Below are 26,375 nucleotides of genomic sequence, written 5' to 3'. Positions count from 1 at the left end.
GCCCACTGACCCCTCTACCCCGACTACCCACCCCTGCCCCGCACAGAGCCCCCTCGCCCTACCCACTGACCCCTCTACCCCGACTACCCACCCCTGCCCCGCACAGAGCCCCCTCGCCCTGCTCACTGACCCCTCTACCCCGACTACCCACCCCTGCCCTGCACACTGACCCCTCTGCCCCGACTACCCACCCCTGCCCCGCACAGACCCCCCTCGCCCTGCTCACTGACCCTTCTACCCCGACTACCCACCCCTGCCCTGCACACTGACCCCTCTGCCCCGACTACCCACCCCTGCCCCGCACAGACCCCCCTCGCCCTGCTCACTGACCCCCCAACCCCAACTACCCACCCCTGCCCTGCACACTGACCCCTCTGCCCCGACTACCCACCCCTGCCCCGCACAGACCCCCCTCGCCCTGCTCACTGACCCCCCAACCCCAACTACTCACCCCTGTCCTGCACAATGACCCCTCTACCCCGACTACCCACCCCTGCCCCGCACAGACCCCCCTCGCCCTGCTCACTGACCCCTCTACCCCGACTACCCACCCCGGCCCCGCACACTGACCCCTCTGCCCCGACTACCCACCCCGGCCCCGCACAGACCCCCCTCGCCCTGCCCACTGACCCCTCTACTCCGACTACCCACCCCGGCCCTGCACAGACCCCCCTCGCCCTGCCCACTGACCCCTCTACTCTGACTACCCACCCCGGCCCTGCACAGACCCCCCTCGCCCTGCCCACTGACCCCTCTACTCCGACTACCCACCCCGGCCCTGCACAGACCCCCCTCGCCCTGCTCACTGACCCCCCTACCCCGACTACCCACCTCTGCCCTGCACAGACCCCCCTCGCCCTGCTCACTGACCCCTCTACCCCGACTACCCACCCCTGCCCCGCACAGACCCCCCTCGCCCTGCTCACTGACCCCCCTACCCCAACTACCCACCCCTGTCCTGCACACTGACCCCTCTGACTACCCACCCCTGCCCTGCACAGACCCCCCTCGCCCTGCTCACTGACCCCTCTACCCCGACTAACCACCCCTGCCCTGCACAGACCTCCCTCGCCCTGCCCACTGACCCCTCTACTCCGACTACCCACCCCGGCCCTGCACAGACCCCCCTCGCCCTGCTCACTGACCCCCCTACCCCGACTACCCACCTCTGCCCTGCACAGACCCCCCTCGCCCTGCTCACTGACCCCCCTACCCCAACTACCCACCTCTGCCCTGCACAGACCCCCCTCGCCCTGCTCACTGACCCCTCTACCCCGACTAACCACCCCTGCCCTGCACAGACCTCCCTCGCCCTGCTCACTGACCCCTCTACCCCGACTACCCACCCCTGCCCCGGACAGACCCCCCTCACCCTGCTCACTGACCCCTCTACCCCGACTACCCACCCCTGCCCCGCACAGAGCCCCCTCGCCCTGCTCACTGACCCCTCTACCCCAACTACCCACCCCTGTCCTGCACATTGACCCCTCTACCCCGACTACCCACCCCTGCCCTGCACACTGACCCCTCTACTCTGACTACCCACCCCTGCCCCGCACAGACCCCCTCGCCCTGCTCACTGACCCCTCTACCCCGACTACCCACCCCTGTCCTGCACACTGACCCCCCTCGCCCTGCTCACTGACCCCCCTACCCCAACTACCCACCCCTGTCCTGCACATTGACCCCTCTACCCCGACTACCCACCCCTGCCCTGCACACTGACCCCTCTACTCTGACTACCCACCCCTGTCCTGCACAGACCCCCCTCGCCCTGCTCACTGACCCCCCAACCCCAACTACCCACCCCTGTCCTGCACACTGACCCCTCTACCCTGACTACCCACCCCTGCCCCACACAGACCCCCCCTCGCCCTGCACACTGACCCCTCTGCCCCGACTACCCACCCCGGCCCCGCACATTGACCCCTCTGCCCCGACTACCCACCCCGGCCCCGCACAGACCCCCCTCGCCCTGCTCACTGACCCCTCTACCCCGACTAACCACCCCTGCCCTGCACAGACCCCCCTCGCCCTCCTCACTGACCCCCCTACCCCAACTACCCACCCCTGTCCTGCACACTGACCCCCTGACTACCCACCCCTGCCCTGCACAGACCCCCCTCGCCCTGGTCACTGACCCCTCTACCCCGACTAACCACCCCTGCCCTGCACAGACCCCCCTCGCCCTGCTCACTGACCCCCCTACCCCAACTACCCACCCCTGTCCTGCACATTGACCCCTCTACCCCGACTACCCACCCCTGCCCTGCACACTGACCCCTCTACTCTGACTACCCACCCCTGCCCCGCACAGACCCCCCTACCCTGACTACCCACCCCCGCCCTGCACACTGACCCCCCTACCCTGACTACCCACCCCTGCCCCGCACAGACCCCCTCGCCCTGCTCACTGACCCCTCTACCCCGACTACCCACCCGTCCTGCACAGACCCCCCTCGCCCTGCTCACTGACCCCCCAACTACCCACCCCTCGCCCTGCTCACTGACCCCTCTACCCCGACTACCCACTCCTGTCCTGCACACTGACCCCTCTACTCTGACTACCCACCCCTGCCCTGCATAGACCCCCCTCGCCCTGCTCACTGTCCCCTCTATCCCGACTACCCACCCCAGCCCCGCCCAGACCCCCCCTCGCCCTGCTCACTGACCCCTCTACCCTGACTACCCACCCCTGCCCTTCCCACTGACCCCCCTCGCCCTGCTCACTGACCCCCCTACCCCAACTACCCACCCCTGTCCTGCACATTGACCCCTCTACCCCGACTACCCACCCCTGCCCTGCACACTGACCCCTCTACTCTGACTACCCACCCCTGCCCCGCACAGACCCCCTCGCCCTGCTCACTGACCCCTCTACCCCGACTACCCACCCCTGTCCTGCACACTGACCCCCCTCGCCCTGCTCACTGACCCCCCTACCCCAACTACCCACCCCTGTCCTGCACATTGACCCCTCTACCCCGACTACCCACCCCTGCCCTGCACACTGACCCCTCTACTCTGACTACCCACCCCTGTCCTGCACAGACCCCCCTCGCCCTGCTCACTGACCCCCCAACCCCAACTACCCACCCCTGTCCTGCACACTGACCCCTCTACCCCGACTACCCACCCCTGCCCCACACAGACCCCCCCTCGCCCTGCACACTGACCCCTCTGCCCCGACTACCCACCCCGGCCCCGCACATTGACCCCTCTGCCCCGACTACCCACCCCGGCCCCGCACAGACCCCCCTCGCCCTGCTCACTGACCCCTCTACCCCGACTAACCACCCCCACCCTGCACACTGACCCCCCTACCCTGACTACCCACCCCCACCCTGCACACTGACCCCCCAGCCCAGACTACCCAACCCCACACTACATGCTGACCCCCAACCCCTTCCTGCCCCACACTGAGCCTCTCCGTCCCTGGCCCTTGACTCCACCTTGCACACTGATACACCCTCACCCATCCTTGGCCCCTCATATACACTGATCCCCTTTCCCGGCTCCTCCCCATCTTGTACACTGATACATCCCTGACCCAGCCTAGCCCCTCCCTACCCCCACACTGACCATCCAGCCATCACTCCTCCCAGTCCACAGCACTGTCCCCATGGCTGGGGCAGGAACAGAGGCAGGGATTTGGCAGGAACAAGGATGGTACAGAGGATATGCCAGAACTATCTCCCTTCCACCATGTCTCACCCTATATTGTTCCCACAGCCCCCTATTGGGACTCTCTCCAACCCCACCCATGGCCTGTTTCATTCCCCCACAGGGGCTCATGCGCAGGTGCTGGTGGATTAATTAGTGTTAGTCTGCAGCTGCATTTCCACCATCACAGGCCCGCTCCTCCTTTAAGCCCCCACAATGAAGCATTGAGATCCTGGGTAACTAATGCCCCAAAACTCCATTGTGAAGCTGTCACAGATCAATCCCAGTGCATTAGTGACCCCTATCCCTCTCCAGGGGTCTCTGCAGCAAATCCAGCTCAGCCAGAGTCTTGCAGGAGGCATGTGCTGGGCCCCTCTGGCGCAGTACTCTCAGGGAATATGGACAGACACAGGCAGCCTTTGCAAAACAAGGGAACCATAGCTCATTCACCTGGCTACAAAAGTTGAACCTCTGTAGATGAGCACACAGAGAGGCAAAGGTTAAACCGTCATCCGTGCTGGCTAAGCACAGTATTGCCAATTTCAAGAGATCAAAAATCACAAGTTGGCTCCCCAGAAATTGAGAGTTTTTTTATGAGTGGTTTTTAGGTCAGTCTCTTGATTTTTGAACTCACCCTGCCCATCCCAGGGTATGTGCTTGTGACAATTAGTGGTGCTCACTCTCCCACATGTACTGGATAAAGTAATTTTGTCCCCTGCTGCAGGAGCACTCACCACCCCACATCTGCCCCTCTCCTGCCCAGTAATTAATCCTGTCCCCAATGCCCCTCAATTCAGCCCTTCAACCCCCATCATCACCACCCCAGCAGTTCAGTCCCCCTACCCTATTAACCCCCACTGCCCTCAGTGCACCCTTCCAGCACTCACCCCATCTGCTCAGAACCCATCATCAATACAGCCCCACCCTCACTTCAGCTTCCCTGCAGCCCCCAGGCTATAGTTCAGCCCTCCCACCCTCATCTCTGCTCCTCTTGGGGAGCTTTGCCCTCCTCAGGCCCAGGGGGAATGCAGTGGGGTCCCCTGTCCCACTTTCCAGATTGGCAGGGTAACCCCAACAGCAGGCATCTCGACTGCTCAGGGCTAGGGCTGACAGCGATTTCTCAGTAAAAGGATTAAGCCTGACTCATGATCTTTCTCAGGATAGAACTCAGCCGTGGCTGGAAAAAAAAATTGAGACATTTGAGAGTTCTATTGCGAGATCATGATTCAGGCTTAATTTTACTCAGAAATTGCGTTTCTCACTATTAATTACTGAGAGTTGGCATGTCTGTAACCCAATGCCAGGAGCCAGCCGAGCTGTGATGGACTCCATCTCTGGTTCCCTCCTAGTCTCTTTGTCCTTAGTCCTAGGGGAGACCTCCTGAGTCCCAAAGGGCAGCTCTTATTCCACCCACCTGACAATTTCCTCTTTGTTCTCCAGTTAAGTCCACTGCTAGGTGTTGCTTGTTCGGTCATGGGGGACGGATCTCTTTGTCTTTCTGGATCCTCCGTTGATTTGGGTTTGTTTCATCCAGTTCTTTAATGATTGCATCATTCCCCCCAAAGTTAGGTGACATACATACCTCCTGTCTCCTGCACTCTTCCCACTAGGTAGCAATGCACTGTACAGAGGGAAATTGAGGCATTAATTGATGTCATAAAAATATTACAGAAAATTCCCATGTCATCTCTGATGTGCTTTGGGATGCCAGACTCCAAAAATTTGATTCATTTCTACTTGGAACTTTTCTGACTTCTCCTTCCAGCCACTGTCTCTTGTTCTATTTTTGTCTGCTAGATTAAAGACCCATCTGGGATCAGCTGAGGACTAACAAGACTGAACTACTTGTGCTATGACTGATAACCAGGTCAAAGCAGGGTCATTGTGAGGAAGGGTCTCCCTCACATATGCAGAAAAAACAACCATTTTTACAAGCCCCTCAATGTCAGCACAAACAACTGAGGATACAGGAGCAAAATATATACAGGAGTTCAGAGCTGGAGGACAAAGCTGCAGGGTCTAGATGCAGAAACAGAGTTCTTGGTTGGGTCTCTTACTATCTCTACAAAGCAACAGATTGATCTGTGACAACAGAACTGTGTGAACAGCAAATGAATTTCAAATCAGACCCTAGAGCTCAGTACAAAGCAGTTTTATAGCAGAGGTACTAAACGGTTCCTGATTGCCCAATGTTAAAATGGCAAATTCAGGTGGGTTCACGTAAGAACACAGAAGGTGCCCATGCAGCTGAGCTACTCTGGCAAGTCCATATAAGGAGAAATACCACTTCCAGTCTGAAGAAGAGGAACAGAAAGCCCCGTGTGTGACTAGATTAAAGCACAGCCTACAGATTCATCTGACTGGGGAGAGTGTCTGACCTGTCAACAGGGGAGATCAGTGCCTGCCTCTGGGCTCCAGCACTCCTGCTTCATGCCACTCACTCTGCCCTCTGAGATAGATCATGCCTAGCAGAGGCTTGTATATGCTGCAGGGACTGATGTACCCCAGCTCATATTTGCAGTGACACGAAACAAACCCCACTGTTTGAAAAAGGCTATTAATCAGCTGGACACGGCCTTGGGAGGCCTTAGGTTAGCATAAGAAAGGAAAGTTAAAGCATGGTCCATTCAGATCCAGTCAGAGCAAACCATCAACCAAGCTGTAGTGAACTCCATTTAAGGCTCTGTCTCTCTGACTCTTGTGTCAGTCCCACAAGAGAGGAGCCAGCTTCCTCCAGCAGTCCACTCTTTATCCCTGCTGGTCACTCTCAGGCCTTTGTTCTCAAGCTGGTCTCTCCTCAGCTTCCCTGCTGAGAGATGGGGATAACAGCTCCTTCCTCCTGCTTGTTGTTTCCTAGGTGTCAACGTTCAGATTTCTGTTGTGGGCCAGACATCAACTTGACACCCCACCCCCATGTCCTGCACTGCCCCAAGAGCAGACTTAACTATTTTCCTGCTCCTGGTAGCAATGCAAAGTGCAGAGGGAAACTGAGGCACACATAGATATCATAAAAATATTACAAAAAATTCCCACTTTGTCATGCTCTTCCTCAATCTATTCCCCACCCCCCACTCCCCACAGCCTCTGCCTCACACTCAACTGGCCCTGCCTCCCCCTGAATCCTCAGCCCCTTCCCCACACTGCACTGACCCTGCCCACCCCCAAGTTCCTGCCCCTGACTGCACAGACCCTGGCTCCCTCTGAGTCCCCAGCCCCTACCCTTCAGTGCACGATTCCAGTGGCAGCAGGTTGCCTTGGCAGCCTCAATCCACCCAGTGAGAGGTAGGGATGCCAAAGAGCTGAGGCAGCCACACTCAGGGGAAGGGGGAGGGGGGCAAGGCAGGGCTCCCAGTTAAGTAACCTGTTTCCAAGCTCGCTCAAGGCCCCAAATTCCCCAAAGCTGGCAGGTTCCAGTGGCTGGATTTGGTTCAGGCCCATCTTGAAATGTCAGGCCCTTTCATCTCCCTCTGCTGCAGCCGGCTGGCTGTCACCTCCTGTACGTGTAACCCCCCTGCCAGCTCAAGGGCTGGAGGAAGCAGCACTCTCTGGCGGGGGGCACATGGAGGAGAGCAGTGAATGGCACCGAACCTGCCTGTGCCGTAGGGACACACACAGCCTGTGGGAGCTGGGCTAGAAGTCCAGGGGACCAGCAGGGTGACCGATGGTGGGCCCTCGAGAGCCAGAAGGTGGCTGGACTGTGAGCTGTGCCCACTGCCCAAGGTGAGTTAGAGCAACTGCATAGCTATGGAGTGGCTCCCTGATGCATGGCCTTGAGACTCCATCTTGGTTGGTTCTCTCACCCAGAGAGCAGCGCCCGGCTGCCAGGGATTCACTCCAGCTGGAAGGGACCCCAGCCTCTGGCCCCAACACCACGCCGGACAGGGCCTGTGGTGAGGCTTAGGGGCATGCATTACGATTAGACTGACCTGCTCTGCAGGCTTCAGTATGTGTTGCTGTGGGGCTGGTTAACTCCTTGTTTGATTCCTTGGTTTCCTGCCTGTTCCCTTCTTCTTCTCATAGATCCCCTGGCCTAGCTGGAGGAGCAGTGTCTAGCCTTAGCTGGCTCCCTCTTGTAGCAGGTCATAGAGCAGTGGTTCTCAAAACTTTTGTACTGGCGCCCCCTTTCACATAGCAAGCCTCTGAGTGCAACCCCCCCCCTATAAATTAAAACCATTTTATATATTTAACAATATTATAAATGCTGGAGGCAAAGCGGGGTTTGTGGTGGAGGCTGACAGCTCACAACCCCCCATGTAATAACATTGCAACCCCCTGAGGGGTCCCGACCCCCAGTTTGAGAACGCCTGTCATAGAGGTTTAGGCACCTGGCTACCTGCTAGAGGACTGAGAGCAAAGAACTCAGGCCCACTGGTCCTAGGACAGTCACCATACCCTTGAAGAGCAGGAAGAAAGGGGTCTAACCCTGGGGGTCGGATTGCCCTGCAGATTGCACAGTACAGCTGAGACCTGTTGCATCTCTATCCTAACTCACTGCAACATGAACCTGCCCCCCACCTCTGGCAAGCAGCTCTCAGAGCCTGCAGGACACTGGGCACAAAGCTCGGAGCAGGGGGAGGGGGTTCTGACACAAGGACAGCAACAAACCACACAGAAAGCACCTCCATTTCCTGGCTCTTGCTAGTCATTTCTGATCTGCAGAGGATGTGAGGAGAGTGAGAGAATGATTTTACCACCAGTGCCTTCCAGGAAGTGAGGCAACCAGAGAGTCCGCCTGCCCCTGATCCTTTCAGCTCAGCTCCAGCCAGTACTGCTCCCTATAGTGCACACTACAGTGCTTCAAGCAGAAAACTGTAATATCCCAAGCTGTGGGCTTTCAGCTGTGCCTTGGGGAGAAGCTGCAGAGCCTTGTACAGCTAGGCCCCTTTTTGCTGCTCGTGGGGAGTGGGCTCCCTGGGGACAATGAGCAGCAGTGGGGGACAGATGCAACACAACAGGTCTGTGCCAAGAGCCTTGCACCATGGAGTCACCATGGGCCTGTTCCAGCCAACAGGTGTGTGACCATCTGCTCCATGAGGGGAGGGAGCTCAGCAGGAGGCAGCACCTGCTGGAGCCAAAGAGGAGGATGTTACCTGGCCCTGCCACCATCAAACCAGGCCCCACCCCACACTGTGGTATTCATGCTGCCCAGAGAACAATCACCACAGTGAGCTGGAGGATGGACCCCAGCAGCTGCAGCAGATCAGATGGGAGGGAGTGGCAGGGCCAGACAGCATCCTCCTCTTCAGCTCTAGCAAGAGCTGCCTCCCACTCAGCTCCCTCCCCTCATGGAGCAGATGGTCCCACACCTGTTGGCTGGAACAGAGCCATGGTGACTCCATGGTGCAAGGCCCTTGGCACAGGCCTGTTGTGTTGCATCTGGCCCCCACTGCTGCTCATTGGTCCCAGGGAGCCCACTCTCCACTAGCAGCACAAAGGAGCCTAGCTGTACAAGGCTCAGCAGCTTCTCCCCAAGGCCCAGTCTCCCTAGGCCTCCACCACACCTGCCTGCTCTGTTCAGCCCATGAGCTCTTTGGGCAGGGACTCTCTCACTGTGTTTGTGCAGCCCCTGCCACCCCTAGACGCTGATCTCAGCAGACCCCTAGGTGCTACCGTAATATACCTAATACTAGGAGTCGTGTTAGAGCAGCAGCAAGGCATCTCCAGATTGCACGAAATACTTTCATTTAACTTTTGCGTTGATCACCGCATAATAGAGGAGACCAGATTCTGTGTCTGAGCCAGAGTTCCTAACACTCTCCATGACTCTCTAGCCTCCTTGCTCCTACCCTTCCTGTTAGACACATGTAGAGTCCACAAGATGCCATACTAATAACAGACACGTTGATCACGTACCTAAGTGAGCTATGGGCTGAGCCACGCGAGCTGTGCTCTGACGCACATGCCCTGAGCCACAACAGCCATGTACTGAGCCACATGCCAAGTCTGGTGAGCCATGCGATGAGCCACAGGCTGAGCCATGTGCCCTGAGCCACCTGCCCCAAGCATTGAGCTATGTGCCCCAAGCCATGTGCTGAGAAACATGAGCCAGGTGCCATGACCTGCTTGAGCTGTGTGCTGGGACATGTGCCCCAAGCCATGTGCGCTGTGTGCTGACAGGTGCCTGTGCCAGGTGGCCCACTGTATGCTGAGCCATATGCTGCACCTGCCTTTCTCTTGAACATTAGCGCATCATTAAAGAAACTACCCTATCAGCATTAAACGTCCTGCACTAGGACCAGCTGTTTTTGAAGCCTCATAACTGGAACCAGTCTTGCTTCCCAGGACCCAGCAGGTGCTGATTCTTGGGGACAGTGACTCTTCCAGCTGAACTTCAGCACTGCCTCCAAGGGTCTTGGTGCCAGACCTCTCCTCAAAAACTTGCAGGATTTCTGGTATAGAGAGGGAAGTGAGTTCTGGTGCTCAGAAATGGCTCAACAGGTTGTTCCCGATTCCCCAGGAAACTTGCCTCTGAATGGAGGATTTCAGTCTGGAAGGGGAGCATTTCTGAAGGCTAGCAGATGCTGAGCAGGGGGCTGGAGCAGAAACATGAGGGTGACTGCAGCACAAAAAGTCCCAGGTTGCACTTAACTTAGGAAATGACCTTTACTATGGTGTAGAGAGCTCCAGTGGAAATACATTACAGATGCTGATCTCTTGGAGCCAAACGCAAAGCTATTGGCAGCAGCATGGATTCTGTTGACTCCGTGGTAATGGCATCTATTTTCACCAGGTCTGACTTTGACCCATCCCAAAAGAGGAAGTAATAGTGTGTGTAATGTAATAGGAAGATAGAGTGCTTGTGGAGCGAGATTAAGGAAATGATAAATGAATGACAGCATGCCCAAAGAGCTGAGCTGTGCTGTTAGCAATTTCCCCAAAAAAGTGAGCAAGTGCCTCCCTGAAGAGGAAACTGCTCAATGTGCTCATCTTTCCAGTGCCAAAATCCAGATATGGCAACCGCCTGGGACAAGAGCAGCACAAGGCTGCATCAGCAAGCAAGGGAGGTTGTAGAATCCCAGTCACTGGAGATCTTTAAGAACAGGTTAGATAAACACATATTGGGGTGATCAAGGTATACGTTGTTCCACCTCAGTGCAAGGGGCTGAACTAGCTGACCTCTCAAGGTCCCTTGCAGCCCAACATTTGTATGGTTCTATTATCCTACCTCAATACAAAACTAGCACAGGCATGCTGAACAAACGCAACACCCAGGGCAAATGTGTGCATATACAGCTGTGTATTCCTTGATCAGCACTTGGGGCAAAACAGAGTGAGTGTGTTGTGACACTACACTCCATATTCTTCATAGAGATATTATTATGATGTGATTATGGCATAACTATGATGTATTTTATGTAAGATAGGTCATGTGAGATATAATTGAAAAGGTTATGATTTACTTAATATGATTATCCTATTTGTATGCATGTATCATTTTGGTCTCTTAAGTTAGGAATATTGTCTATCCATCTGTTACAAATGTGTTTACACCTGGGGAACGCTTACTAGGCAGAATGCAATCAGGTTAGATGGCTGGATGGGCAGGGCCATTGGAGAAAACAGTAGGCCTTAGAAGAAGTTTATCTCCCACTGGGGAGCCTTCCTGAGGACCTTACAAACAGCGTCCGAGTCATGGCTGCTATGACACTACAGGGGCTTGTGACCAGATGACCTGGTGCTACACTCTATCTTGGAATACCAGTGTTTTTCCACTGGTACTTAATGGTGCTCCAAGGCTGAAGATGGGGATCACAGGAGTGAGCATTTCCAATCCTGGTACCGGGCAAGACTCCTGAATCGCGGGAGAAACCAGCACCAACAGGTTAAGCAACCCCCTGGCTGCTTCAAATGTCTTGGGTGTAGGTAGCATTGGAAAGGGCTCCCGAGCTTGCGGTAACAAAAGGTGCACTGGTCCTTCAAGGACTGGTCTCAAGGGACCCTTTCTAGACTCTGGAGTCAGTGATTGGTCTTGGCTTACAGACAACATCTGGGGGCTGCATCTTCTTTGACTGCACCTATGAGTTCTTGCCTCAGTTCAGTGCCTTCACTATAGACTTCCAAGGCCCTGGTACCGAGTCTTTGGGAGACTTATACAGTCTCTTCTTTGGCACTGGCGGTGCGGACCTGTGGACTCAGTCAGAAAGAGGGTGTACTCCGAACTGATTCAGATGCACTCATTACTGATTCAGAGCAGGAAGTTTCCGACAGCAGGTGAAGTGCAGACTCCATGAGCAGGTACTTGAGTCTGGCAGTCCTTTTAGGAGCAGGATTTGAACTCTCTAGAAAGATGACGTTTATCACTTACATGCTCCAATCCTAGACACTTGAGGCAGCTGGGATGTGGGTAGCTCACTGGCACAGACCTGTTATAAGAGCAAAGCTCTTGAAACCAGGAGAATGAGGCATTAGCCCAGTACCCAACTAGGCATCAGTAACCCTACACTAAAAAATTCTATTCTAAACATTCAACAACTATTTAGGAGTGTACAATTCAAGCCTAAAAACTAACACAACAGGTACTGTATATACTACGGGAGGAACAATCTGCGGATACAAAGATCACAACTGCAACAACCAGAAAGGAACTGAGGGGAACTGGCGGCAGTGTGGCCCTTTATACCTGAGTCCACTGGCATGAGGAACCAGAGGGTGCTCACACTGCCTCGACAGGTACTGCTGAGGGAAAATATCTATAACTGTGCATGAGGCGCACACACCTATATTGGAATGGATATGTTCTATCATTTAAGAAGAACCTGCACTTACTTTCTATTGGGACACAAAGTTTGGTAGTTCTACATGAATGCGATTTTTGGTATTTTTCTGCTAGTCAACTGGACAGTACCAGCCTGGGCCCTAGAACCATCTCTCACCTGCTGTATTGGTCTTTGAACCTGACAGAGAACTATCCCTACAGCTCTCAGTGCACAGGAGCCAGCAAACAGAGCAGTAAACAGGGCAGTTTCAGTGGGAGTTCTGTTGGAGGAGCAGGTTTTTGTAGTTTGTAGTTTGTGGATTGTATTGTGTATTGTGTAGTTTGTGGATTGTATTGTGTAGTGTGTGTGTGTGTGTGTGTGTGTGTGTAGGCTGCTAGGGGCAGTGTGCTGGGAGAGCAGCGGTGCCCTGATTAGGGGGCGGGGCTTACCTGATTTGGGGTCCTATATTAGGAGCCAGCCAGTCAGGCAGCAGCACAGACAGCTGCAGCAGCACAGGAGCCAGCCAACAGAGCTGTAAACAGGGGAGTTTCAGTGGGAGTTTCCAAGGGGAGGTTGCAGGGGAGATTAAGACAGAGGAACCGACAAGCAAGTCAAGGGATAGGGTGGTGGTCTGGCGCCTGCTGGGGGCTTGTGTTGTGTTGACTACCAGGCGGCAGGTGGGAAGGCCATGACTGATACAGAGGCAGCAGTGAAAGACACAATGAGGATGACTGGATGTGGAAGCTGCAGCGTGTACATGATCCTGGAGGGGGCGCCTGAAAACAGCTTTGTTTGCATGAAGTGCCGCCTGATAGAGCTGATGGAAGAGAAGATCCGAGGACTGGAGGTGCAAGTGCAAACTCTGGTTGAGTTCAGAAGGGGGTTTGAGCAGACGATGGAGCACAGACACGAGGGGGATGAAGGGATAAGCTCAGATGTGCAGATGGAAGCAGGACCAAAGAATTCAGAGGAGAGACTGCTGGGGGAGGAAAGTGGACGGTGGAAGCATGTGACAAAGAGAACCAGGCAAAGGAAAAGACGGGCCAGTGAAGGAGAAATAGAACTCAGGAACAGGTTTGCAGAGTTGGAAAATGAAGAAGGGGCACAGCAGGTGGTCGCTGAAGGAGAGAGGGCAAGGAAAAAGAGAAGAGCTGCTAGTCCTACAGGAAGAGGGAAGGAGTCAATGGAGGCAACACCAAATATGAGCCCCAGGAGGATTGCAAGGGGGAATAGGAATCGAGAGGACTTGCAGCCGGTGGGTGCGGGAGATAGACTGGAGAAGAGCACTGTCACCAGGAAAAGGCAGGTCTACGTGATTGGAGACTCCTTACTGAGAAGAATAGACAGGCCTGTGACTAGAGCTGATCGGGAGAACAGAAGGGTGTGCTGTATGCTGGGTGCTAAGATACAGGATGTGGACCTGAGGCTGAAAAGGATACTAGCGGGAGCGGGGAAGAATCCGTTGATTATCCTTCATGTGGGAACGAATGATACAGCTAGATACTCTCTGGAATGTATCAAGGGAGACTATGTCAGACTGGGGAAGACGCTTAAGGAAATTGAGGTGATCTTCAGTGGGATTCTGCCAGTTCCTAGAGAAGGGCGACAAAGGTGTGACAAGATTATGGCGATCAACAGATGGCTCAGGCAGTGGTGCTATAAGGAGGGCTTTGGGATGTACGGCCATTGGGAAGCATTTATGGACAGAAGACTGTTCTCTCGGGATGGACTTCACCTGAGCAAGGAGGGAAATAGACTTCTAGGATAGAGGCTCGCCGACCTGATTAAAAGAGCTTTAAACTAGAAATTTGGGGGAGATGGTTGGGAGATGTTCGGGAGATCTCCACGCCGGAATTTAACCTTGAGAGGGAAATAAACAAAGTAAGAGGGGATACAGCCATGGACAGAAGAATTGGCATAAGGAGGAAGGGTAGTGTAGATAACAGACTAACAGGTGATGTTGGTGGTAGAATGTCCGTGCCTAACAGGGTACAGAATGTGAGTGAAGCCAAACGGCAAAAATTAAGATGTCTGTACACTAATGCGAGGAGCCTAGGGAACAAAATGGAGGAACTAGAGCTACTGGTGCAGGAAGTGAAACCAGATGTTATATGGATAACAGAAACGTGGTGGAATAGTAGTCATGACTGGAGTACAGGTATTGAAGGCTATGTGCTGTTTAGGAAAGATAGAAATAAAGGCAAAGGTGGTGGAGTAGCATTGTACATCAATGAGGAGGTTAACTGTAATAAGTGATGGAATGGACAAGACAGAGTCTGTCTGGGCAAAAATCACACTGGGAAAGAAAGCTACTAGAGCCTCCCCTGAGATAGTGCTTGGGGTGTGCTACAGACCACCGGGATCTGATTTGGATATGGATAGAGACCTCTTTAATGTTTTTAAGGAAGTAAACACTAATGGGAAATGTGAGATCATGGGAAACTTTAACTTCCCAGATATAGACTGGAGTACAAGTGCTAGCAAGAATAATAGGGATCAGATTTTTCTGGATGTGATAGCTGATGGATTCCTACACCAAGTAGTTGAAGAACCGACAAGAGGGGATGCCAGCGAGGACTTTGGTGAGCAGTGAGGACCTCATAGAAGAAATGGTTGTAGGGGACAGCCTTGGTTCGAGTGATCATGAGCTAATTCAGTTCAAACTAGATGGAAGGATAAACAAAAATAGATCTGGGACAAGGGTTTTTGATTTCAAAAGGGCTAACTTTAAAGAATTAAGGAAATTAGTTAGGGAAGTGGATTGGACTGAAGAACTTGTGGATCTAAATGCGGAAGAGGCCTGGAATTACTTTAAGTCGCAGCTGCAGAAACTATCGGAAGCCTGCATCCCAAGAAAGGGGAAAAAAAACATAGGCAGGAGTTGTAGACCAAGCTGGATGAGCAAGCATCTCAGAGAGGTGATTAAGAAAAAGCAGAAAGCTTTCCTTGCTAATCCCACCCTTCTTCCACTCCTTGTAGGCTATTTTAGTGAGGTCAGAACATGTAGGGATAAAATGAGAAAGGCTAAAAGCCAAGTAGAGTTGAACCTTGCAAAGGGAATTAAAACCAATAGTAAAAGGTTCTATAGCCATATAAATAAGAAGAAAACAAAGAAAGAAAAAGTGGGACTGCTACACACTGAAGATGTAAAGGAGGTTAAGGATAACCTAGGCATGGCCCAATATCTAAATAAGTACTTTGCCTCAGTCTTTAATAAGGCTAATAGGGAGCTTAGGGGTAATGGAAGGATGACAAACAGGAATGAGGATATGGAGGTGGATATTACCACATCTGAGGAAGAAGCCATACTTGAACAGCTTAATGGGACAAAATCGGAGGGCCCGGACAATCTTCATCCGAGAATATTAAAGGAACTGGTGCATGAAATTGCAAGCCCATTAGCGAGAATTTTTAATGAATCGGTAAACTCGGGGGTTGTACCGTACAACTGGAGAATTGCTAATGTAGTTCCTATCTTTAAGAAAGGGAGAAAGAGTGATCCGAGTAACTATAGGCCTGTGAGTTTGACATCTGTAGTATGTAAGGTCTTGGAAAAAATTTTGAAGGAGAAAGTAGTTAAGGACATTGAGGTCAATGGTAATTGGGACAAAGTACAACATGGTTTTACTAAAGGTAGATCGTGCCAAACCAACCTGATCTCCTTCTTTGAGAAGGTGACAGACTATTTAGACAAAGGAAATGCCGAAGACCTAATTTACCTAGATTTCAGTAAGGCATTTGACATGGTTCCACAGGCGGAATTATTAAGTCAAATTGGAAAAGATGGGGATCAATATGAGAATTGAAAGTTGGATAAGGAACTGGTTAAAGGGGAGACTACAACGGGTCATACTGAAGGGTGAACTGTCAGGCTGGAAGGAGGTTACTAGTGGAGTTCCTCAAGGATCGGTTCTGGGACCAATCTTATTTAACCTTTTTACTACCAACCTTGGCACAAAAAGTGGGAATATGCTAATAAAGTTCGCAGATGACACGAAGCTGGGCGGTATTGCTAACACGGAGAAGGACCGGGATATCATACAGGAAGATCTGGACGACCTTGTAAACTGGAATAATAGTAATAGGATGAAATTTAATAGTGAAAAGTGCAAGATCATGCACTTAGGGATTAATAATAAGAACTTTAGATATAGATTGGGGACGCATCAGTTGGAAGCAACAGAGGAGGAGAAGGACCTTGGGGTACTGGTAGATCACAGGATGACTATGAACCGCCAATGTGATATGGCCGTTAAAAAAGCTAATGCGGTTTTAGGATGCATTAGGTGAGGTATTTCCAGCAAAGATAAGGAGGTGTTAGTACCGTTATATAAGGCGCTGGTGAGACTCCACCTGGAATACTGTGTGCAGTTCTGGTCTCCCATGTTTAAGAAGGATGAATTCAAACTGGAACAGGTTCAGAGACGGGCTACTAGAATGATCCGAGGAATGGAAAACCTGTCATATGAAAGGAGACTCAAAGAGCTTGGCTTGTTTAGTCTAGTCAAAAGAAGGCTGAGGGGGGATATGCCTGCTCTTTATAAATATATCAGAGGGATTAATATTAGGGACGGAGAGGAATTATTTAAGCTTAGCACCAATGTAGACACAAGAACGAATGGGTATAAACTGGACAGGGGGAAGTTTAGACTTGAAATTAGACGAAGGTTTCTAACCATTAGAGGAGTGAAGTTCTGGAACAGCCTTCCAAGGGGAGTAGTGGGGGCAAAAGACATATCTGGCTTTAAGATTAAGCTTGATAAGTTTATGGAAGGGATGGTATGATGGGAGAGCCTAATTTTGGCAATTGATCTTTGATTATCGCCAGATAAGTATGCCCAGTGGTTGGTGATGGGATGTTGGATGGGATGGGATCTGAGTTACTGCAGAGAATTCTTTCCTGAGTGCTGGCTGGTGAGTCTTGCCCACATGCTCAGGGTTTAGCTGATCGCCATATTTGGGGTTGGGAAGGAATTTTCCTCCAGGGCAGATTGGCAGAGGCCCTGGAGGTTTTTCGCCTTCCCCTGCAGCATGGGGCATGGGTCACTTGCTGGTGGATTCTCTGCAGCTTGAGGTCTTCAGACCACAATTTGAAGACTTCAATAACTCAGGCATAGGTTAGGGGTTTGTTATAGAAGTGGATGGATAAGGTTCTGTGGCCTGCTTTGTGCAGGGGGTCGGACTAGATGATCACATTGGTCCCTTCTGACCCTAGAATCTATGAATATCCTGTGCAATTAACACTTAGTTATTCACCACCCTCAGCTAGTAACTCATAACTCTGCCTTCAGATGAGCTTTCACTGTAGCCCACTAGAGCAGCCTGATGAACATACATGTAGTGAGATTAACTTAGAAACTAAAATGCTAAATTCTACGAGCAGCACAGTGTCAGCAATTTCAATTCCATTTTATAGTCCGTGGGTTTGTCAACGGGGGGAATTTTTTCAGCCTGAATAGCCAAACACAAGGTCTCTTATTTATTTGGCATCTTATCCCACTTTAATTAAAATGCTTTGGGAGCAGCATAACTACTTTGGAATGAGTTATCCACTCTACAGTTCATGTGGAAACATCCCTATTTGTAATTAACTATACCACTTCAGGCCATCCTCTGCCACTCTGCACTGCTTCAGATCTGGATTAGCCTGTCTTTCCCCTATGTACCTTCTACTGCACCAGGGTCATCTTGACTGGATGTCACCTTCCCATTTAAATGCCGGTGTACAGCCCAAGTGTGCCCCTTCGCAATTTGAGTTCGTAGCAAGTTTACATGCACGGAGTCCATTATAGCAGCCATGTCCTCTGCTTTCATGTGCTCCTATCTGGAAGTACTGGATTTCCTGGTCTCTCTGGGGAGCTGAGTACATCAAGTCCCATCTTAACAAGGGTCAGTGGAATGTGAAGAGAGATGAGTGGCTATCACTGAAAATGTGGGAGTGGAGCACTCCCAAGACATGGACTAGTGCCACAACAAAGCAAAGGAGCTCCGGAAGAATTACAAAAACAATAGCCTCAGTAACGCTCCCAGTACAAGCACTAGGAGGAGCTGGACTGGAATTTTGCCAGAGAGGCCACAATGAAACATATATTCCTGCACCATCGGAAGGCATCCCGTTGACCACAGGCGCCAGTGAGGAGATACCCTCAGACAACCAAGATCTTTGGCATGTCCAACCCTGAGCCACAGACCCAGGCAGAGACCTTGCCAGAGATGGTCCCCAAGACCCAGCTGGAGAGCCAGCCTGACAGCACTGCAGGGGGGACCTTTTGCTGCAAGTATTATGTGCTGTATTGCAATAAACTACCCTGATACTGACTGCATAGGGGGATTTAAACAACTTTGTTCTGGGTACCAGCTGGGTGCCACCATGTGGGGTGGATATCACTATGAGATATCATGTCTGTCTCTGTACAGCACCCTTAACTCTCCATCAGCTTGGCTTTTATTCTCCTCCCCTTCCCACTGGCATGCTCAAAAAGGCATCCGTGCCAGAAAGCGTATGATCAAAAGTGGTCAAAAGTTTAATGAACGTGATGAAGATCTGGTGATGGAAGTGATGGTTCCTATAAGCCTCAGGCTGCAGTCAGAGCCATCAATCATTCAACTAATGAATCTATTGTGAGGAAAAAGAGCCTCCCCTTGTTAGACCATCCCAGAAAAATAAAATGCCCTGAAGGTCACCACATCTGGGTTCTGCAGAAATGGGAATATGTAGCCAGAACCAAAACCATATAGGGTTCTACAGGTCAAATCCAACACCCCGAGTTACACCTGAAAAATAACTACAGTGCAAACCCACAGAGCATAAGGGCTCTTTAAGCACTGCAGGCAGCCTTGTGTTTGCCATGCTTAGGCAGCTGCCTGCACATGGCATACACAAACAGTCCCAAGGAGCAGCTGCATGTGGAGTGCATGCCCACAGTCCCTTGCAGAGCTGACAAAGGCCTAGATGACTGGAGCCCCTCAATGTGCAATCCTGAGTAGTAAGGGATGGAGGTGATGAGCTCTCCCATTTCTCTGGGTCACTCCTCCCAACCTAGTAACATCACTTACTTGAATAATGAGTGGGTTGAGCCTCAGACAGATGTTCTGATTCCATTAGACCTGGGAAAAATATTTCAGATGAACCTCTCCCTGCATCCCCACCCAATGAAAAATGCAGATTCATGTCAACCAAAACATTTGCGAACTTATGTGGAATTCACTTAACTATTTTGGTCAAAAATTCAAAATGCCCTTTTGTTTTGAATTTTACTCCAATTTCATTTAAAAAGTTTGAACTAAAAAATGGAACAAAATGTTTAGTTTAATTCAAAAGATAAAAATTTCAGTTTGCCAAAAACCAAAAATTTGTTTCAGGTCATCTGAAAGTGAATTTCTCTTTCTATTTTTCAGTTTGGCCAGTGAACTGAAAAGTCTGTTATTTGCACAGCTCGAGCATCTATGCCACAATCGCAAACAGACACTGAAAAAGGGCCTGGATCCAAACTTAAGTCAATGGAAGGACTCCACTGGGCTTCAGCGAGCTTTCTTCAGGCCCTAAGTCACAACAGGGAACCACTTTACAGCTCTATATATGCATTAGCAGAACAACATAAGATGATCAAGCTTTAGTCACCCAGAATGACTGAAGTGAGCTGTAAGTTCAGGATAACAGAGACCAAATAATTCTGATGTTTTATTTCTTTATATATTATACAACACACACAGTTTTAATATTTGGTAAAAAAGTTAACAGAAGTATCTCAGAAATGACAAAATCCTTTCCATGTTTAGATTTCAGAAGCTCAAACACTATCTTATTAGACAACTATTGTTTTATAGCTTTTATGGAGTTTAAAGTGCAAACTACTCACAGATACAACTGAGCAAGAGTACTGTATTCTGATGTGAAAGGTGCAGCATCTAAAATATGTAACAAAAAGCTTCACTGGGTGGATACAACGACCCTGGGAAGAAGGGGAGCTTCGGAAACTACTTTCTGACTCCTCTGTGCAGAAATATGCTCCAGCCGCTCTGTGTAGAATCCATTGAAATCCAGCCTAGGGGAAAGCAAACACATGTTCAATAGTCCTCCCACAAATGGCTCAGAAGTGTGAAAACAGAGAGAAGTGGTAACAGCTTCGAATGCTATTCAAGGGTTTCAAAATTTCATAGTAAAAATGAGAGAAATTCCCGGGCATATACCTAAAATTCACCAGTTACCATCATTACCATTATTTATGATTTACAGTGTATTTATGGAAGACCTTATAGAGGTAAATTCCAGTTATCTAAATGGCTCAGGGGTGGGAGCATATTGGAATTTCAGAAAATCAGAGTTTGCTAAAATTGGAATTTTTGTAAATAAAAATGTTGACTCTGGGAGACTTTTCTGACATCAGCATTTACCTGTGTTTAAAACAGAATCATCACAAATATGCCATAAAAGCAAGTTGTAAGGCTTTTTGTCTGGAGCTTTCAAAGTACTTTGCAAAGGAAGATAGGCAGCATTAGCCCCATTTTACAAATGGGGAAACTGAGGCACAGGGGGCTGGCATGCCTTGCACTAGTCCAAATAGCAAGTCAGTGGCAGAACTGGGAAAAGATCCCAGATCTTCCAACCTCCAGTCTGGACTTGCTGCAAAACTGAATGGTACTAACCCAAGTCTCAACTATTGTTAGGGGAAAACGATCCTGAAACATCAAGCAAAGCACTGTGTTTTAGGAAGGGTCTCTGGGTAACAAATGGGTATTATATATTTTGGTTACAAGCTACTACTAGCCATTTAAAATTACTTCTATGCGCAATAAACACATCGTCTCCGCAAGGGGAAAAACAAGACTATACACTTTAAAATAAGGATTCTTGCTTTGTGAACTAAAGCTACAGCCTATGGCCCACTGGGGCTGTGCATCTCACACCTGCCCATCAATTCTGTAACTACAGCTATTTCAACTTAGAAATGTTAATACAAGGAACATTTCCATGCTTTTAAGGCGAAGCTGGTAAGTATCCTAGGCTGTAACTCCACTGCTTTTCCTCCTGTGGCACACCAGATTAGGAATGCCAAGTGTCTCTGCCCCACTCCATCCTCACTCATCCCCTTAACCCTACAGTTGTTTGGTGCCTTACCTGTGCATTTCCAGATATTAACATATTTGGATTTCATTTAATTTTAATCTTCACTCACAAAAAATAACCCCACTCCAGTATTGTAAATGGCTTGCTACCAGTGGACATCAACAGCAACAACTGTCTCAGTTCCTCTGGGAGAAAAAATGTACTGGCAGGAGTGCATAGAGCAAGAGGTGCTTCTGTCTGATGCACTTCACCCAAGCCTCAACTGAGAAGGATTTTCCCAGTGCATACTCTGTGGGGATGAGAAACTGGCAGTGCCTCAGCAGGCCCTACACATTTTGCGCCATGTTGCAAGGTAGCTGTGGAGAGATCTTAAAGACTCAGTGTTACTAATAATACTTGGCACTTTTATAGCAGCTGTTCATCTGTAGATCACAAAGCATTTCAAAGGCAGCACTATTATCCCCATTTTGGAGATGGAGAAACTGAGGCATGGAGTGAGTAGGTCAGTTTCCCAAGAAGTGTAGTGATTTCAGTGACACAGGACAAGGCATGACCAAATACAGTGAGGCTAGCATAATTTACAAAGGCAGATTTTCAACAGCTTACAAAATAAAGCCTCATTTCCCCAACTTTATTTCTTGCAAAAGTACGTTTCAAAAAGCTATCTGCTGAACTACTGACTAAAGCTTTTTGCTATTTCAGTGTTATACTGATAGAACAGCTGGTTGCCATGATAAAACAAAAAGGGAATAAAGAACAAACTTCAGCCTGGTCCAGAGTTGGACTCTTTCCTTCCTGTGCTATTAGGAGACAGTTCCACTCTGCTCACCTGTAGATGATGTTGATCATGCTGTGCTCACAGTCATTGGTGCTGTAAACGCTCAGCTTATCCAGAAGGTCCAGGAGATGTGTTGAGAAATTGCTGTCAAACTTGTTGATAGTTGCGTCAAAGCCAGATGTTAGTTGGAAGGCGTCTGCATGCTCTGCTAAAAGCTATCAGCAGGAGGCCACAATAAGTAACAGTGGTTCTGTGTGTCAACCAGACATATACTGTACAAGGACTGTCTCTTTTCTTTTTTCAAACTACTGTTTCTATGGAAGATATTGACACAAAATTTCGAAACTGTTCCATCCCAGACACATCTTTTCTCATGATATATGGAGATATATCTATCTCATAGAGCTGGAAGGGACCCTGAGAGGTCATCAAGTCAAGCCCCCTGCCTTCACTAGCAGAACCAAGTACTGATTTTGCCTGAGATCCCCCAGGGGCCCCCTCAAGGACTGAACTCACAACCCTGGGTTTAGCAGGCCAGTGCTCAAACACTCTGTATATGTTTCTCATGAGGCATACAACAGGATGAACAGTTGTGAAATGAATTCTGTATACTGCCCCACAGGTATGCTGCAAGACCCAGGTCTAGAGCATGCTCCCTGGGCAAGGTACTGACCCTGAGAAGACATCATGCCCTGTGGGTTTAAAAATCTTGCCCTGCTGGTCTGGGACACAATCCAAGAGCCGGAAATTGACCTTGTTAGAGTTGTGTTATTCTGCTTCTAGAACAGAGGTAGGCAATCTATGGCACTGCCTGGGTCCTGGCCACTGGTCCGGAGGGCTCTACATTTTAATTTAATTTTAAATTTTTCTTAAACATTTTAAGAATCCTATTTACTTTACACACAACAATAGTTTAGTTATATATTATAGACTTATAGAAAGAGACCTTCTTAAAACGTTAAAATGTATTACTGGCACGAGAAACCTTAAATTTGAGTGAATAAATGAAGACCCAGCACACCATGTCTGAAAGGTTGCCGACCCGTTCTAGAACATGCCTGATCAAAGCCTGGCACTGATGACACATCTCCCTTCTCAATAATAAACATTAAAAGCATTTCTTATTTTCGGTAGTAGCATGAGTTTAACTGATCTCTAAGGTATTTCAGCACAGGCAGTATGATCAGAAGCTTCCTGTGGGTGGCTTGTTTTCAAATGCTATGTGCTGTACACGAGACAAGTTCACAAGGCAAACAGCACAGGCAGGGAATGTCCAGCAGACCACCTTCAAGCATTTACACAGCAATGCTCTTTAGTGGCCCCCTAGTGGCTGTCTGCAGGAATGGTGTGTCAGCCTAGCAGAAAGCAGATTATAAGCAACAGGATGAGAGAAGTTACTTAGTATACATATACACAAAAAGGAAACAAACAAAACCAGGTGTCCTAGCCCTAAAATGGATGGGCTGGAAAGGGTCTAACAGTCTACACTCCAACTGGCTCATTCGCCATGAGATACTACTTTGGAGATGCAAAAGAACCCGAGCCATGCATAGCCCAGGCGTTAGTGCCCATTGCCCTTGATGAAAACAGTTCAGAACTAAGTAATAAGACCAATGTTCGCTGTAAGCAACACAATCAGCTGCAGTTGGGTAACAATGCAGGGTCAGTGCTCTTATTAAACCAGAGGAAGAAGTAACATGACATGAAAAATGCTTACTAATCTTTTGTAACTGTTGTTGATGATGTGTTGCACTTGGTCCATTCCACTCTTAGTGCCTGTGCGTCCCATGCAGTTGCCAGAATTTTTTCCCTCAGTGGTACCCTCTGCTGTGCACTGCTATAACATGCTTAGCTGACCCTGCGCCCCCCTCCATTCCTTCTTTCCAGAAACTCCAACATAGAGGGGTAGGAGGGTAGGTCATGGAATAGACATGTGCAACACATCTCAAAAAACAACAATTACAAAAGGTTCATAACTGTCTTTTCTTCATCAAGTGCTTGCACATGTGCATTCCACTCTTGGTGACTCACAAGAAGTAATAAATCTGGAGGGATCAGAGTTCACATACACACAGCTTAACCAAATTTGGCATCATCCCTAGCGTAGTAGGTGATGGTGTAACAGGAGGAGAAGGTGTGCACTGATGACCAGCTTGCTGCTTTACAAGTGTTTTGGATAGGTATTCGCACTAAGAACAACACTAAGGATGCTTGAGATCTTGTGGAATGAGTGGTCAGGTTACTTGGTGGCAAACTGCCTGCCTGTTCATAACAAGCACAGATACATGAAGATATCCAAGACAAAATCCTCTGTGAACAGTTGGATGGACTGCTGAAATGGTTTAGTCCTGTCTATGTATAAGTCTAGAGCTCACAGAATATCAGGGTTGGAAGGGACCTCAGGAGATCATGTAGTCCAACCTTCTGCTCAAAGCAGGACCAATCCCCAGACAGATTTTTACCCCAGTTCCCTAAATGACCTCCTCAAGGACTGAGTTCCCAACCCTGTGTTTAGCAGGCCAATGCTCAAACCACTGAGCTCCCTCCCCCTCATGTAACATCCAGTGTGTGTAATCGTTGATTCCTATTTCTGTGAGGTTTTGGTTATAACACAGGTAAGTAGACTGATTGATTGCTACGAAGATTTGAAACTACTTTACAAAGGAAACTCAAATGAGGGTGTAAATATACATTATCTTTAAAGAAGACCCTATATGGAGATTCCCATGTCAGAGCGTGGAGTTCCAAGACACTTTTGGCAGAAGTGATGGCAATTAGAAAAGCCACCTTCCAAGAGAGGTATAGTAAGGAGAACACTGCTAAAAGGTCAAACGGTGTTCCCATAAATTTAGACAAGACCAGGCTCTAGTCCGGGGTGGGCACACTTTCTGGCCCGAGGGCCACATTGGGGTTGCGAACTGGTATGGAGGGCTGGGTAGGGAAGGCTGTGTGCCCCCTAACAGCTTGCCCCTTATCCCCATCCGCCCCCTCCCACTTCCCACCTCGACTGTCCCTCTCAGAACCCCGACTTATCCAACCCCCCCTGTTCCTTGTCCCCTGACCATCCTATCCCGGGATCCCTGCCCCTAACCACCCGCCGGGACCCCACCCACTATCCAACCCCCCAGCTCCCTGTCTCCTGATTGCCCCCTCCTGGGACGCCCTACCCCTAATCGCCCCTCTGGGACCCCATCCCCTATCCACCCCGCTCCCACCCCATTTGGAATGTGGCCCTGCGAACATGGGAGGAAAAATCAGGAGGAGCAGGGGCAGCCACGCAGCCAGAGAGAAGCAGTGGTTTCCCCATCAAAGCGCCGCTTCTCTCCAGCCGGCTGCGCGGCTGCCTGGTGCTCCTCCTGAGTCCTCCAGCCACACTCCCCTTGCTCCTGCCACCCACACTGCCCACCAGCTGAGGCTGTGGGGGAGGGGGGACAGCAGGGTAGAGGCTGGGGCCGGCCAGGAGCTCAGGGGCCAGGCAGGACAGCCCCATGGGCCGTAGTTTGCCCACTTCTGCTCTAGTTCCTGGGGTGGGGGGAGAGACATGAGGATACAACCTTTCAAGGCCTTTAAGGAATTTGATTGTCATGTCATTTGAAGAAACGGAACAGTTATCCACACAAGTGTGGAAAGCTGATATTGCTGCCAGGTGAACCTTGACAGAGGAAATTGCTAAGCCTTGCTATTTCAGGCGCAGCAAATAGTTGAGTATATGTTGGATGGACCAATGCATTGGCAAGACTCCGGTTTGGGAAGCCAAGACAAAGAACTGCTTCCATTTTGACAGGTAGGTGGCCCTGGTGGAGGGCTTTCTACTGCTTAGTAAAACTTTGCGAACTTGCTCCAAGCAAGCTTGTTTTCTAGGATTTAGCCATGGAGCTTCCAGGCTGTTAAATGAAGGGAACACAGGTTCGGGGGGGGGGGTGGGGGGGGAGGGGGGGCAGCTGACTGTGGTATTACATAAGAACATAAGAGCAGTCATATTGGTTCAGACCAAAGGTCCATCTAGCCCAGTATCTCGTCTTCCAATACTTCCTTATTTACTTTCTCCACATCAGTCATGATTTTATAGACCTCTATCATATCTCCACTTAGTCGGCTCTCTTCCAAGCTGAAAAGTCCCAGTCATATTAATCTCTCCTCATACGGAAGCTGTTCCATACCCCTAATCGTC

At 50.1% G+C, this 26,375-nt stretch overlaps 1 protein-coding gene across 2 annotated transcripts in view; it reads right to left on the bottom strand.

Moving 5' to 3' along the window:
• Window positions 1-20,006: 20,006 nt before the first annotated feature.
• The window catches only part of TUBGCP2 (tubulin gamma complex associated protein 2), an 88,667-nt gene continuing 82,298 nt past the window's right edge, over window positions 20,007-26,375 (bottom strand). For both annotated transcript variants that reach the window (XM_050960081.1, XM_050960080.1), the window contains exons 17-18: window positions 22,256-22,419; window positions 20,007-20,404 (exon numbers count right to left, since the gene is read on the bottom strand). In XM_050960081.1, the coding sequence (XP_050816038.1) occupies window positions 20,290-20,404; window positions 22,256-22,419 (279 nt within the window). In that variant the 3' untranslated portion in view covers window positions 20,007-20,289. The remainder of the gene's footprint in view (window positions 20,405-22,255; window positions 22,420-26,375) is intronic.

This window comes from Gopherus flavomarginatus, chromosome 6, assembly GCF_025201925.1.
Source record: "Gopherus flavomarginatus isolate rGopFla2 chromosome 6, rGopFla2.mat.asm, whole genome shotgun sequence".
Classification (NCBI taxonomy): domain Eukaryota; kingdom Metazoa; phylum Chordata; order Testudines; family Testudinidae; genus Gopherus; species Gopherus flavomarginatus.
The sequence above is the reverse complement of the archived record's forward strand: the minus strand, read 5'-3'. Positions and strand labels throughout refer to the sequence as shown.